The sequence below is a fragment of the Argopecten irradians genome, chromosome 13 (assembly GCF_041381155.1).
Source record: "Argopecten irradians isolate NY chromosome 13, Ai_NY, whole genome shotgun sequence".
Classification (NCBI taxonomy): Eukaryota; Metazoa; Mollusca; class Bivalvia; order Pectinida; family Pectinidae; genus Argopecten; species Argopecten irradians.
The window spans coordinates 23,552,549-23,579,187 of NC_091146.1; the positions used below are offsets into that span (position 1 = coordinate 23,552,549).

At 37.5% G+C, this 26,639-nt stretch overlaps 3 protein-coding genes across 3 annotated transcripts in view; all 3 read left to right on the top strand.

Annotated features, from left to right (window-relative positions):
• Positions 1-12,973, top strand: part of LOC138305716 (zinc finger protein 208-like) — a 35,272-nt gene extending 22,299 nt beyond the window's left edge. The window contains exons 5-8 of the mRNA XM_069245996.1: positions 51-1,272; positions 4,528-4,630; positions 10,941-11,006; positions 11,272-12,973. Of these exons, the coding sequence (XP_069102097.1) occupies positions 51-1,272; positions 4,528-4,630; positions 10,941-11,006; positions 11,272-12,521 (2,641 nt within the window). The 3' untranslated portion in view covers positions 12,522-12,973. The remainder of the gene's footprint in view (positions 1-50; positions 1,273-4,527; positions 4,631-10,940; positions 11,007-11,271) is intronic.
• Positions 12,974-15,526: 2,553 nt separating this feature from the next.
• Positions 15,527-17,864, top strand: LOC138305717 (zinc finger protein 431-like). Its single transcript, XM_069245998.1, has one exon. The coding sequence runs from the start codon at positions 16,092-16,094 to the stop codon at positions 17,862-17,864; it is 1,773 nt and encodes a 590-aa protein (XP_069102099.1). The 5' UTR covers positions 15,527-16,091.
• A 5,031-nt stretch (positions 17,865-22,895) lies between these two features.
• Positions 22,896-26,263, top strand: LOC138306190 (zinc finger protein 227-like). Its single transcript, XM_069246586.1, has one exon. The coding sequence runs from the start codon at positions 23,806-23,808 to the stop codon at positions 25,573-25,575; it is 1,770 nt and encodes a 589-aa protein (XP_069102687.1). The 5' UTR covers positions 22,896-23,805; the 3' UTR covers positions 25,576-26,263.
• The last annotated feature ends 376 nt before the right edge of the window (positions 26,264-26,639 follow it).

The window sequence follows — 26,639 nt, forward strand, 5'->3', positions numbered from 1 at the left end:
TAAGTGCGATGTCTGTGGTAAAGAATTTAGTCGCAAAAAGTCTTTACGAGACATACCAGGACACATGCAGGAGAAAAGCCACACAAATGTGATGTCTGTGGCAAGAGGTTTAGTCGCAAAAGTCACTATCAAATACACATCAGGATACATACAGGAGAAAAACCGTACAAGTGTGATGTCTGTGGCAAGGCATTTAGTCGCACAGATTGTCTTAAGACACATCTGATGGCACATACAGGAGAGGAAACTTATAAATGTGATAATAGTTATAGTGGGACAGATAACCTACGGCAACACCATAGGATACATACAGGTCAACCGCGTTATAGATGTGATGTCTGTGGTAAGGGATTTAATGTGTTACAAAACTTCCAGGGACATGAGAGGACACATACAAGAGAGAGGCCATTCAAATGTGATATATGTGGAAAGGGGTTCATTCAGAAAGGGCATCTAAAGACACACCTCGGAACACATACAGAAGTGAAACCATACAAATGTGATGTCTGTGGTAAGGGTTTCAGTGAGAAGGGTAACCTAAAGACACACCTTCGCATACATACAGGTGAAAAGCCTTATAAATGTGATATCTGTGGGAAGCAGTTTACGGTGAACCAGCACCTTCAGAAACACCGTACGATGCATACAGGAGAAAAGCCTTTTAAGTGTGGTGTCTGTGGTAAGGATTTTCGTAAGTCACGTGATCTCAAGAAACACCTTAGTAGGACTCATACAGGAAAGAAACCTTATAAATGTGACATATGTGTGGAGGGATTTAGTCAGAAAAGTGAACTACAGAAACATCTCATTGAACATACAGAAGAGAAGCCTTACAAATGCCGTCGTAGTGGTACTGTAAGAGTTTGTGGAGAAAATCGCATTGGTATGACGAAACGTGGCAACAAAATCCCTTCTTTAACTGTCGATGAAACCCCTCCTCTAAGTAAGAGTGTCGATGAAACCACTCCTCTATCTGAGACTGTCGATGAAACCCCTCCTCTATCTGAGACTGTCGATGAAACCCCTCCTCTATCTGAGATTGTCGATGAAACCCCTCCTCTATCTAAGACTGTCGATGAGCATGAGAAAACAAGTGTCAACGACACTTTCAAGTATGAAAGTAGAACTTTCTCAATTCCAAATGAAAGTGAACAGAAATGTTGCGTGGAGGACGATGTTGTATCTCCTGCTATGAGGATGTATATGAATGAGGAGGGTGTACCAGTGATAACGTACAGTGTGGTGAATATCCTACAGTATTACAATGAGGATGTGTATGACTGAGTAGGGTGTACCAGTGATAACGTACAGTGTGGTGCATATCCTATGTTATGTGTGACACGTAATACATGTTGTTATTAAATAAGGGAGATAACTCCTATAGCTCTATTATCAATACATCCTATAAAGTTTATATCATTGATTTAGGTTATAGAACTTTCTAGAATATCATCGTGTATAAACAAATATGTTTGTAAACATGTTGGTTATAAGTAGAGATCTAGAATGATCTATTACCAGAAAGTTCTGTGTGTTTATTTGTTAACTGTTTTTTGTTAGATATTTCTAGAAGTAGAAAGTTCTTCAATATTCTTGAATTAGGGTTTAGCTATATATACTCCAACTGTCCAAAGCTAATCAGAACTGTAATGAGACGTGTAATGAGACATATCAAGAATTGTACAGTGCCATATTAAAGTCTATTGGGAGAGCTATTGTGACTTTATCTGTGGATTTATTCATATTGCCTGGAACTTTACAAATCATCTGTGGACGTTCCTTTTCCACATATATTTGTGATTATTGTTAATTTGAAACCTGGAAGGATAAAGCATTATACCAGGACATTCGCATACAGATAAGTAACACTTTAAATCATCGTATTACTCTTGTACCACCACCAATTACTTTAGATATTGTAAACCATCTCTGTATAATATTGTATATATAATTAAATTGTGTTTTGAATTTAGCTGCTGGTTTCTCATTTCTGTTATTCGTTCATGTAACAGGAATTGGGGGCTCTTGTCCGAGATCGATATTTAATTTGTGAAATCTAACTTTGAAAAATTAATTAAGAAATTTTCAAAATTTGTGTACAAACTTGGAGTTTACATTTGAAACCAACAGCTAGATAAACATGACTTCTATGCAGGTAGAACAGTTTGTTAAAGCGCCATCCCTGGATGTTCTTTTGCAAGTTAGTAAGAAGGATTTACTGTTATTGGGTAAACATTTAGGCCTAACTATCAAAACTAATTTGAGGAAAGCTGAAATTAGGAATGTAATTATAAGATATTTTGTTGACAATGACAAATTTGACTCTAGTGCATTAGATAGTATAGAGGAAACAGTCAATTCAGAAATTCAAATTAGACAAATGGAACTTGAACATGAAATGAAACTAAGACAAACGGAAATAGACAAAGAGAAAGAAATGAGAGAACGAGAAATAGAAAAGGAATTAAAAGAAAAAATAAGAGATCAGATGTTAGAGCTAGAGAAGCATAAAATTCAAGCTGAAACAGAACTTAGAATGAAAGAATTAGAACTAGCTTCTCAGGACAGTTCAAGTAATCCAACATGTAAGGGTTTACAAGGAAACAGAGGTTTTGATGTTAGTAGAAACATAAGGTTAGTTCCTCCTTTGCAAGAGAAAGAAGTTGACAAGTATTTTCTGCATTTTGAGAAAATAGCTGATAGTATGAAATGGCTTGAAGATAAGCTTACAATGCTTCTTCAGAGTGTCCTGATTGGTAAAGCTAGAGACATTTATTCTTCTTTAACTGTTGATGAGATCTCAAATTACCAAGTAGTCAAGAAAGCTATTTTGAAAGCTTATGAGTTAGTTCCTGAGGCTTACCGCCAGAAATTCCGAAACTCGAGAAAGAGAGATGAACAAACTCATGTAGAATTTGCCAGAGAAAAAGAACAAGTATTTAAAGGCCCATTACCTTTCCGGAGCAAAATATAAAGGTTTCTTAATAAAACATTAATAGCATCAGAAAATGCGTACCGATGACCTAAAATAATGTTACGACACCAAGCATATGCAAGATTTCCTGCGTAATATATGAAAACAGTGGAGAGTCAATTCGCTGTTTTGCCGTCTGGCGCAGTGATAGTCAACTACCGCCCGGTATTTAGGACGACGGCGGGAAACATAATACGACCCGCGTTATGAAAATAAACATTTTATTTATTATAATCAAATCGTTCAGAAGGTGATGATAAATGTAGTATTAACGGTAAGTTAATAATTTTTGCGACTCTACAAAATTATCGATCTTGTTTTACATTCCCATTTTAAAAATTTAAAACCGTTTCGGAAAGGTAGTGGGCCTTTAATAGGTGGTGTGATTCTAAAGAAATTGATGAGGATTTCGGTAAATTGAGGCAATTATTGTTGATAGAGGAGTTTAAACGTTGTGTCCACATAAACATAAAAACTCATTTTGATGAGAGAAAAGTTGAAACACTCAGTGAAGCAGCTACAATGGCTGATAATTACGCTCTCACCCACAAAGACTCATTTGTTAAAAACAGTTCTCAAGACAAAAACAGTACCACAGGTACTAGTAAATTTGGTCAGCCTAGGAACCCAACCTTTAGTGGCCCTTCTAACGACAAACCTAAATTAGGTGACAAGACTAAGACTGATTCTAAAACAGATCATAGGGCAGGTGTGGGGTCTCCTTCTGGTCCTGTTTGTAATTACTGCAAGAAAGTAGGACATATTATGTCTGAATGTTATTCTCTCCAGCGTAAGGAGCAAAGGCGTAAACAGTCAGTTCCTTCTGTGTTAGCTATGTCAAAGCCTAGTCAGAATCCTAATAATATTGTGGAAGATTCTAAAGTGTCTGTTGAGATTAAGAGCTCAGAGTCTGATAGTGTCTTGGAGAAGTACTCTCCTTCATTTCTGAAGGTTTTGTTTCACTTACTAGTGATATCACCAACTTGAAACCTGTGAAGATTTTGAGAGATACTGGGGCTTCTCATTCTTTGATATTAGATGGCGTAGTGCCTTTGTCTGAGGAGACCTCATCTGGTAGTAGTGTTTTGCTTCAAGGTGTAGAGTTAGGTTTTGTTAATGTGCCTCTCCATTGTGTTTATTTAAAGTCAGACTTGGTTACTGGGCCTGTCACCATTGGTGTTAGACCGAAACTTCCCATAGAGGGCGTGTCGCTCATTTTAGGCAATGACTTGGCTGGAGAGAAAGTTAGGGTAGATCCCTAGTGTCCAGTATTCCAGATAAAACAGGTGATGCTGAGACTATTCAACAGGAATTTCCTGGTATTTTCCCTTCTTGTGCTGTAACTCTTTCAATGAGTAAGAAGGTTTCTATGTTGCAGTAGTTGAGGATCATTATAGTCCAGGGTTAGGTGACACTTTCTTGGCTCATGATATAGAGGATATCGGGGGCAAGTGTGATCTTTTGTGCAATCCTGTAGACTTTGATAGTGATGGAGTTGTTCCTAACAAGGGTACTTCTTTGTCTGACATGATGAGTAAATCATTTTTGTCTAGAGAGGAGCTTATAGTAGACAGGAAAAAGATCCTGAAATCTCATTACTGTGTAATCGGGCTCTGAGAGAGGAGGAGGCGGAGAAAGTCCCGGTTTGTTACTTCCGTAGGTCAGGCGTGTTGATGCGCAAGTGGCGCCCCCTTGATGTGTCTCCCGAAGAAGACTGGAAGGTTGTCAATCAAATAGTTGTCCCACCGAGGTATAGGCAAGATATTCTGAGTTTGTCTCATGACCTTCCTATGGCAGGGCATTTAGGTGTGACCAAGACTTACAACAGGATCTTAGATCACTTCTTTTGGCCCAAGTTGAAACGGGATGTGGCTGATTTTTGTAGGTCTTGTCATACTTGTCAGGTGGTAGGGGAACCTAATAAGAAAATCCCTGTTGCACCTTTGCATCCCATTCCAGCATTTGAGGAACCATTTAGTAGAGTCATTATAGACTGTGTAGGTCATCTACCCAAAACTAAGTCTGGGAATGAGTATCTTTTAACTATTATGTGTGCTTCCACACGCTTTCCTGAAGCCATTCCACTCAGAAATATTAAGGCCCCTAACATAGTCACATAGTCAAGGCTTTGGTTAAATTCTTTACATTGGTTGGTCTTCCAAAGCTGTCCAATCGGACCAAAGTTCGAATTTCATGTCTGGTATTTTTCAACAAGTCATGTACCAGCTCCAGATCAAGCAGTATAAGTCTAGTGCTTATCATCCAGAGTCTCATGGTGCTTTAGAACGTTTTCATCAGACATTGAAGAATATGATGAGATCTTATTTTTTTGAAAACAAAAGAGATTGGGACGAAGGCATACACATGTTGTTGTTTGGCGTTAGAGAATCTGTACAAGAATCTCTTGGTTTCAGTCCCTTTGAACTTGTGTTTGGACACACTGTACGTGGTCCTTTGAAAATTTTGAAAGACAAAATTTTGGACGAAGATTCTAAAGTGAATCTCTTAGAGTATGTGTGTAACTTTAAGCAAAGGTTGACAAGGGCATGTGAATTGGCAAAAGAAAATTTGGCCGTTACTCAAACCAAAATGAAAACATGGTAGGATAAAGATGCCCGTACAAGAAGTTTTGATCCAGGTGACAAAATTTTGGCTCTAATACCAATTCCGGGTCAGCCTTTGCAAGCTAGATATTTTGGACCTTATATTGTTGAGAAAAAGGTCGATGATGTTAACTACATTGTACAAACTCCAGGGAGGCGCAAGAAAACTCAATTATGTCATGTTAATATGCTTAAGAAATATGTATATAGAGAAGGGAGCAAGACCTCTCAACCTATTGCTACTTTGGCCTCTGTACCATCACAAAGTGAAAGTACAGCTGATATTTGTAAATTAGACTTAGATGGTGGTGTACAAGATGTAGGTTTAGACTGTGGTGTTAAAGCTGACAATGCAAGTTAAAAACATGCATTTGAAATTAAAAAAAAAATATTAACGAAATATTTTTTTTTCAAAAATTGTTTCTGAGACATCCCCTAGTTATGACAGTGTGGTATCTAAGGAAGTGGCAGCCATTTTTCTTTTGCTCTGCTTAGTAACCTTCACTGGCCAACCCCCTATATAAAGCACGGGACACTTGACACACGTGTATTGATAGGCTAGGTTCCTTCCTTTCCCCCAGCTCTTGATGGGTAGGGCTAGTTACTGCTAGACGATGACATGGTAGGACCTTTTAGGATCTAGGAGTCGTCTTCCAAATTAATAGATATATAGGTATAGCAGACGACTCCTCACTCTATGCTTTCTCTATATACTTTGCTCTTCCTACTCCATTTCCTATCTTTTCTCGTGTCCCGAAACGTTATATATAGCGTCACGGTACGTAAAACTCTTCACATCACACACATGTGTCATTCTAAACATGTCTTGTCTCAGATACACATGTCCCGATATTGGAAATAACAATGTCAAATCGAAAATAAACATTGTACTCAACTGACAATATTTCATTGAAGTAATAGATTAATGTGTTGTCAGCTATATCCCAACATATGTCCAATGCGAACTAATAAAACACTTCAATATACACTAAGTTTTACACGTTCATGTACATCGACACGTGTGTGTCCTTGATAGTTGTCGCTCGTTCGGGTCAGGTACTTAGTCACGTGTATACGGTATGTTGAGTGCATCGAGTACGATGACATACGTGGAGATATGTGGACGGATTATTGTTTGGATTTCTATTCACTTGCGTTGAAATTTTATTTTGAGAAACATCTAAATGACAACTTAGAGGAGTTGACATCTTAATTGCTAAAAAAAAGTCCATACAGTTTTACAGGTGAGGGTTTTGTTTACCTATTTGTAGGTGATATATACTGTGGACTGCTAGGTGTATATGTACATGAATGAGCACACGTGTGTCGATTCACGCGCTTTATATAGGGGTCGGCCAGTCGTCGGAATGTAAAACAAAAATGGCTGTCCTCAACCGGGGAATGTCTCATAAACGATTCTTGAACAACGAGTAAACTTATTTAAAAAAAATCATTTTAATAATTATAACTTACATTGTCAGCTTTAAGTTACGGAACTCAGATGTGCTCGCGAACTTGGACAAGAAACTATGTCATCTATCAGAAAAGGAACGCAATGAACTGAAAGATTTGATACTTGAGTATAAACATTTGTTTCCGGATACACCAGGCAAAACAGATGCTATCTATCATGACGTGGATGTAGGCGATGCGCCACCTGTCAAGCAACATCCTTACCGTGTCAATCCTTTGAAAGAAGAACACTTAAGAAAGAAATTCAATACATGTTGGACAATGATATTATTGAACCAAGCAAAAGTGAATGGAGCTCTCCATGTGTTCTGGTGCCAAAGCCAGACAAGACGTACCGGTTCTGTACTGACTTCAGAAAAGTAAACTCTGTCAGTAAAACAGACTCTTATCCAATTCCAAGGATTGACTCATGTATTGACAAAGTTGGCAAAGCCAAGTACATAAGCAAGTTTGACCTGTTGAAAGGATATTGGCAGGTGCCAATAACAGAAAGAGCTAAAGAAGTGTCGGCATTTGTAACCTCACAAGGTTTGTACCAGTACAAAGTTATGCCGTTTGGTATGAAGAATGCCCCGGCAACATTTCAATGTCTTCTTAACAGCGTGATATCAAAACTTGAAGGCTGCGATGGATACATCGATGACGTCATCAACTACCACGACACATGGGAAGACCATCTACGCGGGATTCGTGAATTCTTCGAAAGACTCACTACCATGAAATTGACTGTAAACTTATTGAAATGTGAATTTTGTCATGCAACTGTTGAATTTTTAGGCCGTGTTTTAGGACAGGGGCAAGTGAAACCTGTTCAGGCCAAAGTTGAATCAATTATAGATTTTCCAACTCCTGGAGGCAAGAGAGAGCTGATGAGATTTCTTGGTATGGCTGGATACTACAGAAAAGTTTGTCAAAATTTCTCTCTTATAGCAGCTCCACTTACTGCTTTGTTAAAGAAAAATGTCAAATTTGCCTGGTCAGACGAATGTCGAAAGTCTGCCTTTGAGAAATTGAAAGCCATGCTATCAAACTCACCAGTTCTGACTGCTCCAGATTTTAATAAACAGTTTAAACTATTTGTTGACGCCAGCGATGTAGGTGTTGGTGCTGTTTTGATGCAAGAAGGTTCTGAACAAATTGACCATCCAATTTGTTATTTCTCGAAAAAATTTGACAAACACCAGAGAAATTATTCCACCATTGAGAAAGAATGTTTAGCATTGATTTTGGCCTTGAACCAATTTGATGTGTATCTCTGCACTACAGTTGTGCCTGTGTTGGTCTTCATCGACCACAACCCTTTGACATTCATTGGGAAAAGGAAAAACAAAAATCAAGGAATTCTCAGGTGGAGTTTGACTTTGCAAGAGTACAATCTTGACATCAAACATATCAAAGGGAAAGACAATATTCTGGCTGATGCTTTATCATGGATTTATTTATGACTTAATGTTTCAAGAAACTTTCTTTTCTTTAAGGAGGGGTGTGTTATGTATGACACTAAATACATGTTGTTATTAGATAAGGGAGATAACTCCTATAGCTTCATTATCAATACATCCTATAAAGGTCATATCATTGATTTAGGTTATAGAACTTTCTAGAATATCATCATGTATAAACAAATATGTTTGTAAATATGTTGATTATAAGTAGAGATATAGAATGATCTATTTCCAGAAAGTTCTGTGTGTTTATTTGTTTACTGTTTTTTGTTAGATATTTCTAGAAGTAGAAGGTTCTCCAATATTCTTGAATTAGGGTTTAGCTATATATACTCCAACTGTCCAAAGCTAATCAGAACTGTAATGAGACCTGTAATGAGACATATCAAGAATTGTACAGTGCCATATAAGATTCTATTGGGAGAGCCATTATGACTTTATCTGTGGATTATTACAACACTTTGGATTTATTCATATTGCCTGAAACTTTACAAATCATCTGTGGACATTCATTTTCCTCGTGGATTTGGGATTATTGTTAATTTGAAACCTGGAAGGATAAAGGATTATACCAGGACATTCGCATACAGATAAGTAACACTTTAAATCATCGTATTACTCTTGTACCACCACCAATTACTTTAGATATTGTAAACCATCTCTGCATAATATTGTATATATAATTAAATTGTGTTTTGAATTTAGCTGCTGGATTCTCATTTCTGTTATTCGTTCATGTACCACATACAGTATTACAATGAGGATGTGTATGACTGAGGAGGGTGTACCAGTGATAACGTACAGTGTGGTGAATATCCTACAGTATTACAATGAGGATGTGTATGACTGAGGAGGGTGTACCAGTGATAACGTACAGTGTGGTGAATATCCTACAGTATTACAATGAGGATGTATATGACTGAGGAGGGTGTACCAGTACAGTGTCGTGAATATCCTACAGTATCAATTATAGCTAGAACAAGGAATTAAAGCTGTACATAATGTCCAAAAATAATTTGGTAGTAACAAAGTTACCCAGTGACTTCTTCAGTGGAATATCGTTATAATGTCGCTAAATAAATAACACGTTTAAGTAATTTTCATTATCGGTAAAGACGAAATTAGTTTTGACGTCATGGCATTAACAAAGGCATTTCTTTGTTAGAATTTACGAAATACATTTCAGATTGGAAATCCTTTTAAATGCTGGGCTTTTAAGCCCACTATCTGAATATTGTGGGCTATTTAAATCGCCCGTGGTCTGTCCATCTGTCCGTCAGCCCGTAAACAGATAGTGTTACCACTCTTTCTCAGGAAGTGCTTAAGGGATCTTCTCAAATTTAATATGTAGGTTCCCCTAGGACTCTAGTTGTGCATAGTGCAGTTTATGACTGATCGATGAACAAAATTTCTGACAGGCACTACATTGTAGGAGCCATCTTTTATTTGGATAGTTGAAATTTGTTACCGTTATTTCCCAAAAGAATTAGAGGGAACGGTCTCATATTTTATATGCGAGTTCCCCTACGGTCCTAGACGTGTATATTGCATTTTGGGACCAATTTCATAGACAGGCAGCCACCTTGGATTTTTATAGTTGAACTTTATTATAGTTTTTCACAGAACGTATAGAAGGGATCTATTTCAAATTTCAAATGTAGGTTCCCCTAGGACCGTGTTGAACATATTGCATTTTGGGACAGTTCGAAGAACACGATGGCCAATAGGCCGCCATCTTATCTTGGAATTTGATAGTTTAATTTTAAAAGGCAGAGAAAAGATCGCTCTTTCCATTGCCAGACATGAATCATTCTTTGGTTGGCTCCGAGATCATTCTACTTAGTTGATGTTGAAGACATAAAACCTTGCACCACTTCTGCAATTACCAAATAAAATTACAGATATGGCACAATAAATGTACTTAACAGACGAAAATAAGATTGTTTCTATGACATTTTCGAAAATAATCCAAGATTGTCCCTTGAGAGGTCGAAAGTTTTAAATCCTCCGAATTCAATGAAAGTTCTGGGGGCACCGACTGTTTTGAATTGACCTGGAAATCACTGTTATATTAGAAATAAAAGTGTACTTTATTAACAAAAAGACTTGCTATGTTTTAAGTTAGAGATAAACCGAAAACTGTAAAATGTGTCGGAGAGAGAAAAGATCTCGGCTCTGACGGGCCTCGATACAATTCATTCTCCCACATATTGGACAGTTTCGCACAACTTCCGAACTACCAATTTAAATCGGTGTTGCGTTTTTGCGGTAGATCAAGGTGTATGGCAATGCACTACAATATCCACTTGTTTACTTGAGTGAGGAACAACAACTCTTGTTTTGTGATAAATTGATATATTATGTCGCCAGTACAATCTGTATGAAACATCTAAATAAGAATGTTACATCATATAAATATTTATGACGACACTTAATTCTTTTCAGATCAAAAGGACGACAAAAGAAAAATGAAGCAGACAGGAGAGGACGTTCACGAATGCAATGTCTGTGGTAAGGGGTTAAGTCGTAAATATGACTTACAGAGACATACTAAGACACATGTAGGAGAAAAACCGTATAAGTGTGATATCTGTAACAAGAGGTTTTGTCGCAAAAGTGACTTACAGATCCATAACAGAACACATACAGGAGAACAACCGTACAAATGCGATGTCTGTGGTAAGCGTTTTACTGTGAAAGGGTATCTAACCATCTCAGGATAATACAGGGTAAACCGTACAGGTGATGTCTGTGGGAAAGGATACATACATCTGAGACATACCGTACAAGTGTGATGTCTGTGGCAAAAGTTTTAGTCGCAAAGATTATCTTAAGATACATACCAGAACACATACAGAAGAAATACCTTACAAGTGCGATGTCTGTGACAAGGAATTTAGTTGCAAAGATTATCTTAAAACACATCTCATGACACATAAAGGAGAGAAGCCTTTTAAATGTGGTGTCTGTGGTAAAGTTTTTCGTCAGTCACGTCATCTCAAGAAACACCTAAGGACTCATACAGGAGAGGAAACTCACAATTGTGATAAAGGTTATAGTGGGACAGATAACCTTAGGACACATACAGGAGAAGAAACTCACAATTGTGATGGCTGTGGTAAGAGATTTAATGTTTTACAAAACTTCCAGGGACATAAAAGGACACATTCCGGAGAGAGGTCATTCAAATGTGATATATGTGGAAAGGGGTTCATTCAGAAAGGACATCTAAAGTTACATCTCGGAACACATACTGGAGAGAAACCATACAAATGCGATATCTGTGATAAGGGTTTTAGTGAGAGGGGTAACGTACAGAAACACCTTCGCATACATACAGGTGAAAAGCCTTATACATGTGATATATGTGGGAAGCAATTTACAGTGAGCCATCACCTTCAGTCGCACCTTACGATGCATACAGGAGAAAAGCCTTTTAAGTGTGGTGTCTGTGGTAAGGATTTTCGTAAGTCACGTGATCTCAAGAAACACCTTAGTAGGACTCATACAGGAGAAAAACCTTATAAATGTGACATATGTGTGAAGGGGTTTAGTCAGAAAAGTGAACTACAGAAACATCTCATTGAACATACAGAAGAGAAGCCTTACAAATGCCGTCGTAGTGGTAGTGTAAGGGGTTGTGGAGAAAATCGCATTGGTATGACGAAACGTGGCAACAAAATCCCTTCTTTAACTGTCGATGAAACCCCTCCTCTAAGTAAGAGTGTCGATGAAACCCCTCCTCTATCTGAGACTGTCGATGAAACCCCTCCTCTATCTGAGACTGTAGATGAAAACCCTCCTCTATCTAAGACTGTCGATGAGCATGAGAAAACAAGTGTCAACGACACTTTCAAGTATGAATGTAAAATCTCAATTCCAAATGGAAGTGAACAGACATGTTGCATGGAGGACGATGTTGTATCTCCTGCTATGAGGATGTGTATGACTGAGGAGGGTGTACCAGTGATAACGTACAGTGTGGTGAATATCCTACAGTATTACAATGAGGATGTGTATGACTGAGGAGGGTGTACCAGTGATAACGTACAGTGTGGTGAATATCCTACAGTATTACAATGAGGATGTGTATGACTGAGGAGGGTGTACCAGTGATAACGTACAGTGTGGTGAATATCCTACAGTATTACAATGAGGATGTGTATGATTGAGGAGGGTGTACCAGTGATAACGTACAGTGTGGTGAATATCCTACAGTATTACAATGAGGATGTGTATGACTGAGGAGGGTGTACCAGTGATAACGTACAGTGTGGTGAATATCCTACAGTATTACAATGAGGATGTGTATGACTGAGGAGGGTGTACCAGTGATAATATACAGTGTGGTGAATATCCTACAGTATTACAATGAGGATGTGTATGACTGAGGAGGGTGTACCAGTGATAACGTACAGTGTGGTAAATATCCTACAGAATCAATTATAGCTAGAACAAGGAATTAAAGCTGTACAAAATGTACAAAAATAATTTGGTAGTAATAAAGTTACCCAGTTACTTCTTCAGTGGAATAACACGTTTAAGTGTTTTTCATTATCGGTAAAGACGAAATCAGTTTTGACGTCGTGGCATTAACAAATGCATTTCTCCGTTAGAATTTACGAAATACATTTCAGATTGGAAATCCTTTTAAATGCTAGGATTTTAAGCCCACTATCTGAATAGTGTGGCTCTACATTGTAGGAGCCATCTTTTATTTGGACAGTTGAAATTTGTTACTGTTATTTCCCAAACGAATTAGAGGGAACGGTCTCAAATTTTATATGTGAGTTCCCCTACGGTCCTAGATGTGTATATTGCATTTTGGGACCAATTGCTAGGCAGACAGGCAGCTTCCTTGGATTTTGATAGTTGAACTTTGTTTTAGTTTTTGACAGAACGTATAGAAGGGATCTATTTCAAATTTTAAATGCAGGTTCCCTTAGGACCGTAGTTGAACATATTGCATTTTGGGACCGTTCGGAGAACACGATGGCCGATAGGCCGCCATCTTATCTTGTAATTTGATAGTTAAATTTTAAAAGGCAGAGAAAAGATTGCTCTTTCCATTTGCAGACGTGAACAATTCTTTGGTTGGCGCCGAGATCCTTATACTTAGTTGATGTTGAAGACAGAAAACTTTGCACCACTTCTGCAATTACCGAAAAAAAAGAGATTACAGATATGGCACAATAAACGTACTTATTAGACGAAAATAAGCATGTTTCTATGACATTTCAAAATAAATCAAAGATTGTCCCTGGAGAGGTCGAAAGTTTTGAATCCTCCAAATTCAGTGAAAGTTCTGGGAGGGGGGCACCGACTGTTTTCAATTGGCCTGGAAATCACTGTTATATACGATCATTTTAGCAAGACACTTTCAAACAAATGCCTAAATTGCGAGTCTAGTTTAATATGTCATTTCTTTACCACATCAGACATTGGAAAGAAATGTCCTTTTTATGTCACTTAAATTGAGAGAGTATTATACCTCTATCGGAAAAACAGAGGGTAGGCGAAATTAATCTAAAAAACGTGGCATATCCAGTGATACATCAACTTGAGCTGTTTATGGTGAAACGATGATAATCTGAATATAATATTGAACATTAAAAATTTAGGGTACTCGAGTAGTGCCTTACTTATTCTGTCGCTCAAACGAAAAAATAAAAAAAAAACTTCAGAAAGTCGTATTTTCTGTCATATTTGATATTTACGTTCGCTTTGTGATAGAATGATATTGAATACAGCCAAGTGTGATATGTCGTTAAAATGGCATTTCTATATGGTATTTTCAATCACAACAAAACGCGATTTACGTGTTTTTACTATGACATATGCCAGGTAAAAGGCCCAACGGGCTTTGAATTTACCAGTGTTAATGTAGGGGGCACTATAGTCATATTAATGGCCCAATCGGGTTTAAAGTATTATAGACATATGTGTATTAATTCAAATAACTAATTTAAATTCAAAAATTTAAAATTTATCGTGGGCAGATTTTCACCCTATATGCAACACCTCCTTTCATTTGTACATTCCCCACTAACCCTAGTACATATTGAAGTGCATAGTGCAGTTTGGGACCGATTGTACAACAAGATGGACAGACTGCTATCTTGGATCTTGATAGCTGAAGTTTGTTACCACTATTTATCACAAAGTACTGATGGGATCCGTCTCGAATTTCAAGTTTCTTGGTGGGCGAGAAGATCCTCCAGGGATCGCATATTAACAAAGGTTTAGGCCACATTAATTGGAACTATTGGCTAACTTCAAGAGCCCGAGTGATATATACGTTTAATTCTGTATCGGATCTCCAGGCCTCTTGCTTAATGAACCGCTGAAAACCAAAACCTCATTAGTTCAACAACTGAACCCGCCAGTGATCAAGTGGTAGATGCCTTCCTCATACAAACAAAGCTTCTAACTAATCAGAATCTCTGATGCATATTTAAATCACTGGCACGACAAACTAAGGTAATGCCAGAGTGTGTGTTGTGTTAATCAGACATTAAAGATTGAACCAGTTCTGAAGCTTCCTTGGGTGATGTAAAACCAATTTTGTATAAATGGTGGGTCTGGCCTCATGGATTTTTAGGGTGGGGTTCAATAGGGGAAATGTGGAAAATTCTTGAAAATCTGTCTTCTGAAGCAAAAAGGGATTTGGTTTTAATTTGGTGTGTAGCTTCCTTGGATGAAAGTGAACCAATTTTGTATAAATGGTTAGTCTCTGTCGCCCCAGGGGTCTGAAGGGCAGGGTTCAATAGAGAAATGTTCTAAAATTCTTCTCTGTAGGATTGACGGTATTAAGTTCTAATTTGGACTATCAAATAAAAAAAACCTTGCTATGTTGTGTTCTTGGCCTGGAACAGTTGAGCTATACAGGCCAAATAGACCTCTTGTTTGCAGTACAGGCCTAGGCATATATACAATATCCACTGAATTTACTCTGATTTCAACACAATGCAACCTGTGCATAAAATACCAGACTACCTATAAAGACTATTTTTCTTCTATCACTTCAGATCAAAATGATGAGATACAAACATGAAGCAGACGTAATATAACCAAAGGTCAGCGATGCCAACAAGAGAGACACAAGTGGTGAACTATCATTATATACGTATGATGTAAGTGGTGGAAAAACATTGTCTTTTCTGGAGGATCATGACCAAGATAATTCAAATACACGATAGAAACCATTGACTTCAATTTGAAATGGCAGAATAAGTGTTGCATGTATTGAATATTGTTAGATCCCTGATATAAATTCCAACTCCACATCAGAACAGCTAATTAGACATAGGCCGCAATACACATAGGATGGGGTCCTTGTACACGTGATGTCTGTGGCAATGGACACATGAGTCAGGTCCATACATAGACACCCCAGGACACGAGTCACAAATGTGTTATCTGTACCAAGGGGTTTAGAGAGAGAAATGATCTAAACCTACAGACACATAGCAGGACACATACTCGAGAGAAACTTTACACATGCGATATCTATAGTTATAAATAAGGAGATTAGAAAGACAAGTGATATACATTCGCGTTTCAGGACACATACAAGAGAGAAACCTTGTATGTGCAATGTCTGTGGTAAAGAGCTTACGTAACAGTAAACACCGCAGAAAACGTACTGGAGAGAAACCGTCCACATGCGATATCTGTGGTAAGGAGTTTAGTCATTCTTGTTATCTAAAGACACATCTCAGAATACATACAGGGGAGAAACCTTACAAGTGCGATGTCTGTAGTAAAGAGTTTAGTCAGTCGTGTCATCTGCAGCGACATGTCAGGATACATATAAGAGATAAGTCGGACACGGGCGATGTATGTGGCAAGGGTATTAAGGTGGCACAAAACATTCAGAATCATCTTAGGACACCTGCAGCAGAAAAGTCTTATAAATGTAATGTCTGCGTTAAGGGGTTTAGTCAGTTAAGTGACTTACAAAGACATCTTCTGACTCATACAGGGGAGAGACCTTACAAATGTGATGTCTGTAGTAAAGGGTTTAGTGAGTCACGTATCCTACAGAGACACCTCAAGACACATACAGGGGAGAGACCTTACAAATGTGATGTCTGTGGTAAAGGGTTTAGGTACACAAGTAGTCTAAATACACATCAGCTGATACATACAGGAGAGAAACCTTATAAGTGCGATCTCTGTGGTAAAGAATTTAGTCTCAAAAGTAGCTTTAAGAGACATAACAGGACACATGCAGGAGAAAAGCCACACAAGTGTGATGTCTGTGGCAAAAGGTTTAGTCGCAAAAGTCACTATCAGATACACATCAGGATACATACAGGAGAAAAACCGTACAAGTGTGATGTCTGTGGCAAGGCATTTAGTCGCACAGATTGTCTTAAGACACATCTGATGGCACATGCAGGAGAGGAAACTTATAAATGTGATAATAGTTATAGTGGGACAGATAACCTACGGCAACACCATAGGATACATACAGGTCAACCGCGTTATAGATGTGATGTCTGTGGTAAGGGATTTAATGTTTTACAAAACTTCCAGGGACATGAGAGGACACATACAAGAGAGAGGCCTTTCAAATGTGATATATGTGGGAAGGGGTTCATTCAGAAAGGGCATCTAAAGACACACCTCGGAACACATACAGAAGAGAAACCATACAAATGTGATGTCTGTGGTAAGGGTTTCAGTGAGAAGGGTAACCTAAAGACACACCTTCGCATACATACAGGTGAAAAGCCTTATAAATGTGATATCTGTGGGAAGCAGTTTACGGTGAACCAGCACCTTCAGACACACCGTTTGATGCATACAGGAGAGAAGCCTTTTAAGTGTGGTGTCTGTTGCAAGGATTTTCGTCAGTCAAGTGATCTCAAGAAACACCTCAGAAGGACTCATACAGGAGAGAAACCTTATACTGTAAGAGTTTGTAGAGAAAATCGCATTGGTATGAAGAAACGTGGCAACAAAATCCCTTCTTTCATTAACACTGTCGATGAAACCCCTCCTCTATCTGAGACTGTCGATGAAACCCCTCCTTTATCTAAGACTGTCGATGAAGCCCCTCCTCTGTCTAAGAGTGTCGATGAAACCCCTCCTCTATCTGAGACTGTCGATGAAACCCCTCCTCCATCTAAGACTGTCGATGAAACCCCTCCTCTAAGAAAGACTGTCAATGAGTATGAGAAAACTAGCGTCAACGACACTTTCAAGTATGAAAGTAGAACTTCCTCAATTCCAAATGGAAGTCAACAGACACGTTGCGTGGAGGACGATGTTGTATCTCCTGCTATGAGGATGTATATGAATGAGGAGGGGTGTACCAGTGATAACGTACAGTGTGGTGAATATCCTACAGTATTACAATGAGGATGTGTATGACTGAGTAGGGTGTACCAGTGATAACGTACAGTGTGGTGAATATCCTATGTTATGTATGACACTAAATACATGTTGTTATTAGATAAGGGAGATAACTCCTATAGCTTTATTGTCAATACATTCTATAAAGGTCATATCATAGGTTGATTTAGGTTACAGAACTTTCTAGAATATCAGCATGTATAAACAAATATGTTTGTAAACATGTTGATTATAAGTAGAGATCTAGAATGATCTATTTCCAGAAAGTTCTGTGTGTTTATTTGTTTACTGTTTTTTGTTAGATATTTCTAGAAGTAGAAGGTTCTCCAATATTCTTGAATTAGGGTTTAGCTATATATACTCCAACTGTCCAAAGCTAATCAGAACTGTAATGAGACCTGTAATGAGACATATCAAGAATTGTACAGTGCCATATTAGATTCTATTGGGAGAGCTATTGTGACTTTATCTGTGGATTATTACAACATTTTGTGTGGATTTATTCATATTGCCTGGAACTTTACAAATCATCTGTGGACATTCATTTTCCTCGTGGATTTGTGATTATTGTTAATTTGAAACCTGGAAGGATCAAGGATTATACCAGGACATTCGCATACAGATAAGTAACACTTTAAATCATCGTATTACTCTTGTACCACCACCAATTACTTTAGATATTGTAAACCATCTCTGTATAATATTATATATATAATTAAAATTGTGTTTTGAATTTAGCTGCTGGTTTCTCATTTCTGTTATTCGTTCATGTACGTTGTAAACAACTAACTATCAAACTACAGTATTACAATGACAAATTTGATTAGTGCATTATGATGACTAAGGAGGGTGTTCAAGTGATAACATACAGTGTGGTGATTATCCTACAGTATTACAATGAGGATGTGTATGACTGAGGAGGGTTGTACCAGTGATAACGTATAGTGTGGTGAATATCCTACAGTATTACAATGAGGATGTGTATGACTGAGGAGGGTGTACCAGTGATAACGTACAGTGTGGTGAATATTCTACAGTATTGCAATGAGGATGTGTATGACTGAGGAGGGTGTATCAGTGATAACGTACAGTGTGGTGAATATTCTACAGTATTACAATGAGGATGTGTATGACTGAGGAGGGTGTACCAGTGATAACGTACAGTGTGGTGAATATCCTACAGTATTACAATGAGGATGTGTATGACTGAGGAGGGTGTACCAGTGATAACGTACAGTGTGGTGAATATCCTACAGTATCATTTATAGCTAGAGCAAGGAATTAAAGCTGTACAAAATGTCAAAAAACAATTTGGTAGTAATAAAGTTACCCAGTGACTTCTTCAGTGGAATATCGTTATAATGTCGCTAAATAAATAACACGTTAAGTATTTTTCATTATCGGTAAAAACGAAATCAGTTTTGACGTCTTGGCATTAGCAAAGGCATTTCTTTGTTAGAATTTACGAAATGCATTTCAGATTGGAAATCCTTTCAAATGCTGAGCTTTTAAGCCCACTATCTGAATATTGTGGCACTACATTGTAGGAGCCATCTTTTATTTGGATAGTTGAAATTTGTTACTGTCATTTCAAAAAAGAATTAGAGGGAAATTTTATATGTTACGGTCCTAGATGTGTATATTGCATTTTGGGACCAATTGCTAGGCAGACTGGCAGCCATCTTGGATTTTAATAGTTGAACTTTATTATAGTTTTTGATGCTGTGAAACAGCATTCGTAGGTATGCTCGGAGAGCCTGTGCACATCAAAACAATGAAACCACTCCGCGATGAAAATTAAAAATTGTTTTGTTCATTTCACGTATTACTTGATGGTATGAAAAAATAAAACCCCAATATTCAAAATCACAGACATAGAATTTGTACATACATATACACCATGGATGGAGTGTTTTAAGTGTTCAGTTGGGACTCTATGATATTTGTATTACTCCGAGAACACTGGTCTCCCGAAAATCACGAACAACGCCTTCTTCGCTGTCTTTCTCCGCGACAGACTTTCGGTGGATTTTGGATTGTGTATGTTTATTTAAATTTTACGTAATTCATGCTAATGATCGATTATTGTAATCAAATGTTTGGAAGGTAACTGCAAAAGAAAGTTCTTATAACGCTTATAAAGTTTTTTGTGTTGGTTGTATTGACGAACTATATATGAGATATTATTGCGCAGTAAAAGTTAATAGTTTTGAGTACGTGCCTCCTCCCTTGATCTGTCACTGGGAGTTCTGTCTTTTGTTTATCGACAACTGCGGTATATTGAAAGGGAAAAAGTACCAAATCTATCAACATAAACTTACAAAATATAATGATAATATAGATCTATTTATGTGCGAGCAACTTAAAGTGACAAATGAACCTATATTGCCGTGTAATGTACGGTAACCTTATGAAGACTTGCTAAAGTCCGATGTATTGCAGGAAGTTTTCTTGATGATAGCGTTATTATGAATTATCAATTTGACTGTTATAAATAACCAAATAATGTACCCTTTACTTGACAAACGTATATGGCCATGTTTTATTTTAAGTCAAAAGTCGGCAAAGCAAAACTCACGATAAATGTTCTGCACGATAATATCTCGCCAACCATGGCCAGTTACTGTTAGGCTTACGAAGACTTGCTAAAGTCCGATACATTACATGAAGTTTTCTTGATGTTAAAGGCTGGCGTTCTTGTGAATTTAAAAGAAATCCGAGTGATATACTTAATGAAATAATGTACCTATTGGGCAAAAGAATCTGACCATGATTTATTAGTCAAAGCAACCCATGTTAGTTTTCTAAAAAGGAAACCAAAACATATCCGGAAATGGTAATATTTCTAATGTTATATTTTTCCGAAAATATCCTTCAACGTTAAGTGGATATTAAGATACGAAAATGTTTACTTATTATTTTTTTGTCTTTGAAGAGACATTGATGAAATTGATAATTTAGCAATTGATAAAGAATTATAAAAAAATGATACTCAGATTCTGAACGGTTTTATTGGTGTTAAAATCGTTATTTCAAAAATAATTTAGAAATAAAATTTATTACAGTTATTTCAGGATAATAAGTTATTCAACTTATTGTTCTTGAAAAACTTCAAATATCATAAAATAAATACGGTATATCGTAAATTTTTTTTGTTAAACTCCGAAATTCAACACTGCACACTTATGTATAGTTTACTAAATTCTATATTTAAATGATAAACCAATTTCTTTATTCCTTTGTTTGAGTCCTTCATTCACAGCATCTATGAGTGGCCTTGGTTTCACTTTGATTCACAGAACGTATAGAAGGGATCTATTTCAAATTTTAAATGCAGGTTCCCCTAGGACCGTAGTTTAGCATATTGTATTTTGGGACCGTTCGGAGAACACGATGGCCGATTGGCCGCCATCTTATCTTGTAATTTGATAGTTAAATTTTAAAAGGCAGAGAAAAGATCGCTCTTTCCATTGCCAGACATGAATCATTCTTTGGTTGGCGCCGAGATCCTTCTACTTAGTTGATGTTGAAGACAGAAAACCTTGCACCACTTCTGCAATTACCGAAAAAAAGAAATTACAGATATCTCACAATAAATGTACTTAATAGAATAAGCTTGTTTCTATGACATTTCAAAATAAATCCAAGATTGTCCCTGGAGAGGTCCTCCGAATTCAATGAAAGTTCGGGGGGGGGGGGGGGGGCACCGACTTTTTTAATTGGCCTGGAAATTACTGTTATATACGATCATTTTAGCAAGACACTTTCAAACAAATGCCTAAATTGCGAGTCTAGTTTAATATGTCATTTCTTTACCACATCAGACATTGGAAAGAAATGTCCTTTTTATGTCACTTAAATTGAGAGATTATTATACCTCTATCGGAAAAACAGAGGGTAGGCGAAATTAATCTAAAAAAACGTGGCATATCCAGTGATTCATCAACTTGAGCTGTTTATGGTGAAACGATGATAATCTGAATATAATATTAAACATCAAAATTTTAGGGTACTCGAGTAGTGCCTTACTTATTCTGTCGCTCAAACAAAAAACAAAAAAAACTTCAGAAAGTCGTATTTTCTGTCATATTTGATATTTACGTGCGCTTTGTGATAGAATGATATTGAATACAGCCAAGTGTGATATGTCGTTAAAATGTCATTTCTATATGGTATTTTCAATCACAACAAAACGCGATTTACGTGTTTTTACTATGACATATGCCAGATAAAAGGCCCAACGGGCTTTAAATTTACCAGTGTTAATGTAGGGGGCACTATAGTCATAATAATGGCCCAATCGGGTTTAAAGTATTATAGAAATATGTGTATTAATGTAAATAACTAATTTAAATTCAAAAATCTAACATTTATCGTGGGCAGATTTTCACCCTATATGCAACACCTCCTTTCATTTGTACATTCCCCACTAACCCTAGTACATATTGAAGTGCATAGTGCAGTTTGGGACCGATTGTACAACAAGATGGACAGACTGCTATCTTGGATCTTGATAGCTGAAGTTTGTTACCACTATTTATCACAAAGCACTGATGGGATCCGTCTCGAATTTCAAGTTTCTTGGTGGGCGAGAAGATCCTCCAGAGGTCGCATATTAACAAAGGTTTAGGCCACATTAATTGGAACTATTGGCTAACTTCAAGAGCCTGAGTGATATATACGTTTAATTCTGTATCAGATCTCCAGGCCTCTTGCTTAATGAAACCGCTGAAAACCAAAACCTCATTAGTTCAACAACTGAACCCGCCAGTGATCAAGTGGTAGATGCCTTCCTCATACAAACAAAAGCTTCTAACTAATCAGAATCTCTGATGCATATTTAAATCACTGGCACGACAAACTAAGGTAATGCCAGAGTGTTTGTTGTCTTAATCAGACATTAAAGATTGAACCAGTTCTGAAGCCTCCTTGGGTGATGGAAAACCAATTTTGTATAAACGGTGGGTCTGGCCTCATGGATTTTTAGGGTGGGGTTCAATAGGGGAAATATGGCAAATTCTTGAAAATCTGTCTTCTGAAGCAAAAAAGGGATTTGGTTTTAATTTGGTGTGTAGCTTCCTTGGATGAAAGTGAACCAATTTTGTATAAATGGTGAGTCTCTGTCGCTCCAGGGGTCTGAAGGGCAGGGTTCAATAGAGAAATGTACTAAAATTCTTCTCTGTAGGATTGACGGTATTAAGTTCTAATTTGGACTATCAAATAAAAAAATCTTGCTATGTTGTGTTCTTGGCCTGGAACAGTTGAGCTATACAGGCCAGATAGACCTCTTGTTTGCAGTACAGGCCTAGGCATATATACAATATCCACTGAATTGATTTCAACACAATGCAACCTGTGCATAAAAATACCAGACTACCTATAAAGACCATTTTTCTTCTGTCACTTCAGATCAAAATGATGAGATACAAACATGAAGCAGACGTAATATAACCAAAGGTCAGCGATGCCAACAAGAGAGACACAAGTGGTGAACTATCATTATATACGTATGATGTAAGTGGTGGGAAAACAATGTCTTTTCTGGAGGATCATGACCAAGATAATTCAAATACATGATAGAAACCATTGACTTCAATTTGAAATGGAATAGTGTTAGATCATTTGTATAATTTCCAACTCCACATCAGAACAGCTGATTAGACATAGGCCGCAGTACACATAGGATAGGGTCCTTATACACGTGATGTATGTGGCAATGGACACGTGAGTCAGGTCCATACATAGACACCCCAGGACACGAGTCACAAATGTGTTATCTGTACCAAGGGGTTTAGAGAGAGAAATGATCTAAACCTACAGATACATAGCAGGATACATACTCGAGAGAAACTTTACACATGCGATATCTATAGTAAGGAGATTTGACAGACAAGTGCTATACATTCGTGTTTCAGGACACATACAAGAGAGAAACCTTGCATGTACAATGTCTGTGGTAAAAAGCTTACGTAACAGTAAACACCGCAGAAAACGTACTGGAGAGAAACCGTCCACATGCGATATCTGTGGTAAGGAGTTTAGTCATTCTTGTTATCTAAAGACACATCTCAGAATACATACAGGGGAGAAACCTTATAAGTGCGATGTCTGCGGTAAAGAGTTTAGTCAGTCGTGTCATCTGCAGCGACATGTCAGGATACATATAAGAGATAAGTCGGACAAGGGCGATGTATGTGGCAAGGGTATTAAGGTGGCACAAAACATTCAGAATCATCTTAGGACACCTGCAGCAGAAAAGTCTTATAAATGTAATGTCTGCGTTAAAGGCTTTTGTCAGTTAAGTGACTTACAAAGACATCTTCTGACTCATACAGGGGAGAGACCTTACAAATGTGATGTCTGTGGTAAAGGGTTTAGGCACACAAGTCATCTAAACACACATCAGCTGATACATACAGGAGAGAAACCTTATAAGTGCGATGTCTGTGGTAAAGAATTTAGTCGCAAAAGTGACTTTACGAGACATACCAGGACACATGCAGGAGAAAAGCCACACAAATGTGATGTCTGTGGCAAGAGGTTTAGTCGCAAAAGTCACTATCAAATACACATCAGGATACATACAGGAGAAAAACCGTACAAGTGTGATGTCTGTGGCAAGGCATTTAGTCGCACAGATTGTCTTAAGACACATCTGATGGCACATACAGGAGAGGAAACTTATAAATGTGATAATAGTTATAGTGGGACAGATAACCTACGGCAACACCATAGGATACATACAGGTCAACCGCGTTATAGATGTGATGTCTGTGGTAAGGGATTTAATGTGTTACAAAACTTCCAGGGACATGAGAGGACACATACAAGAGAGAGGCCATTCAAATGTGATATATGTGGAAAGGGGTTCATTCAGAAAGGGCATCTAAAGACACACCTCGGAACACATACAGAAGTGAAACCATACAAATGTGATGTCTGTGGTAAGGGTTTCAGTGAGAAGGGTAACCTAAAGACACACCTTCGCATACATACAGGTGAAAAGCCTTATAAATGTGATATCTGTGGGAAGCAGTTTACGGTGAACCAGCACCTTCAGAAACACCGTACGATGCATACAGGAGAAAAGCCTTTTAAGTGTGGTGTCTGTGGTAAGGATTTTCGTAAGTCACGTGATCTCAAGAAACACCTTAGTAGGACTCATACAGGAAAGAAACCTTATAAATGTGACATATGTGTGGAGGGATTTAGTCAGAAAAGTGAACTACAGAAACATCTCATTGAACATACAGAAGAGAAGCCTTACAAATGCCGTCGTAGTGGTACTGTAAGAGTTTGTGGAGAAAATCGCATTGGTATGACGAAACGTGGCAACAAAATCCCTTCTTTAACTGTCGATGAAACCCCTCCTCTAAGTAAGAGTGTCGATGAAACCACTCCTCTATCTGAGACTGTCGATGAAACCCCTCCTCTATCTGAGACTGTCGATGAAACCCCTCCTCTATCTGAGATTGTCGATGAAACCCCTCCTCTATCTAAGACTGTCGATGAGCATGAGAAAACAAGTGTCAACGCCACTTTCAAGTATGAAAGTAGAACTTTCTCAATTCCAAATGAAAGTGAACAGAAATGTTGCGTGGAGGACGATGTTGTATCTCCTGCTATGAGGATGTATATGAATGAGGAGGGTGTACCAGTGATAACGTACAGTGTGGTGAATATCCTACAGTATTACAATGAGGATGTGTATGACTGAGTAGGGTGTACCAGTGATAACGTACAGTGTGGTGCATATCCTATGTTATGTGTGACACGTAATACATGTTGTTATTAAATAAGGGAGATAACTCCTATAGCTCTATTATCAATACATCCTATAAAGTTTATATCATTGATTTAGGTTATAGAACTTTCTAGAATATCATCGTGTATAAACAAATATGTTTGTAAACATGTTGGTTATAAGTAGAGATCTAGAATGATCTATTACCAGAAAGTTCTGTGTGTTTATTTGTTAACTGTTTTTTGTTAGATATTTCTAGAAGTAGAAGGTTCTTCAATATTCTTGAATTAGGGTTTAGCTATATATACTCCAACTGTCCAAAGCTAATCAGAACTGTAATGAGACGTGTAATGAGACATATCAAGAATTGTACAGTGCCATATTTGATTCTATTGGGAGAGCTATTGTGACTTTATCTGTGGATTTATTCATATTGCCTGGAACTTTACAAATCATCTGTGGACATTCATTTTCCTCGTATATTTGTGATTATTGTTAATTTGAAACCTGGAAGGATAAAGGATTATACCAGGACATTCGCATACAGATAAGTAACACTTTAAATCATCGTATTACTCTTGTACCACCACCAATTACTTTAGATATTGTAAACCATCTCTGTATAATATTGTATATATAATTAAATTGTGTTTTGAATTTAGCTGCTGGTTTCTCATTTCTGCTATTCGTTCATGTAACAGGAATTGGGGGCTCTTGTCCGAGATCGATATTTAATTTGTGAAATCTAACTTTGAAAAATTAATTAGGAAATGTTCAATATTTGTATACAAACTTGGAGTTTACATTTGAAACCAACAGCTAGATAAACATGACTTCTATGCAGGTAGAACATTTTGTTAAAGCGCCATCCCTGGATGTTCTTTTGCAAGTTAGTAAGAAGGATTTACTGTTATTGGGTAAACATTTAGGACTAACTATCAAAACTAATTTGAGGAAAGCTGAAATTAGGAATGTAATTATAAGATATTTTGTTGACAATGACAAATTTGACTCTAGTGCATTAGATAGTATAGAGG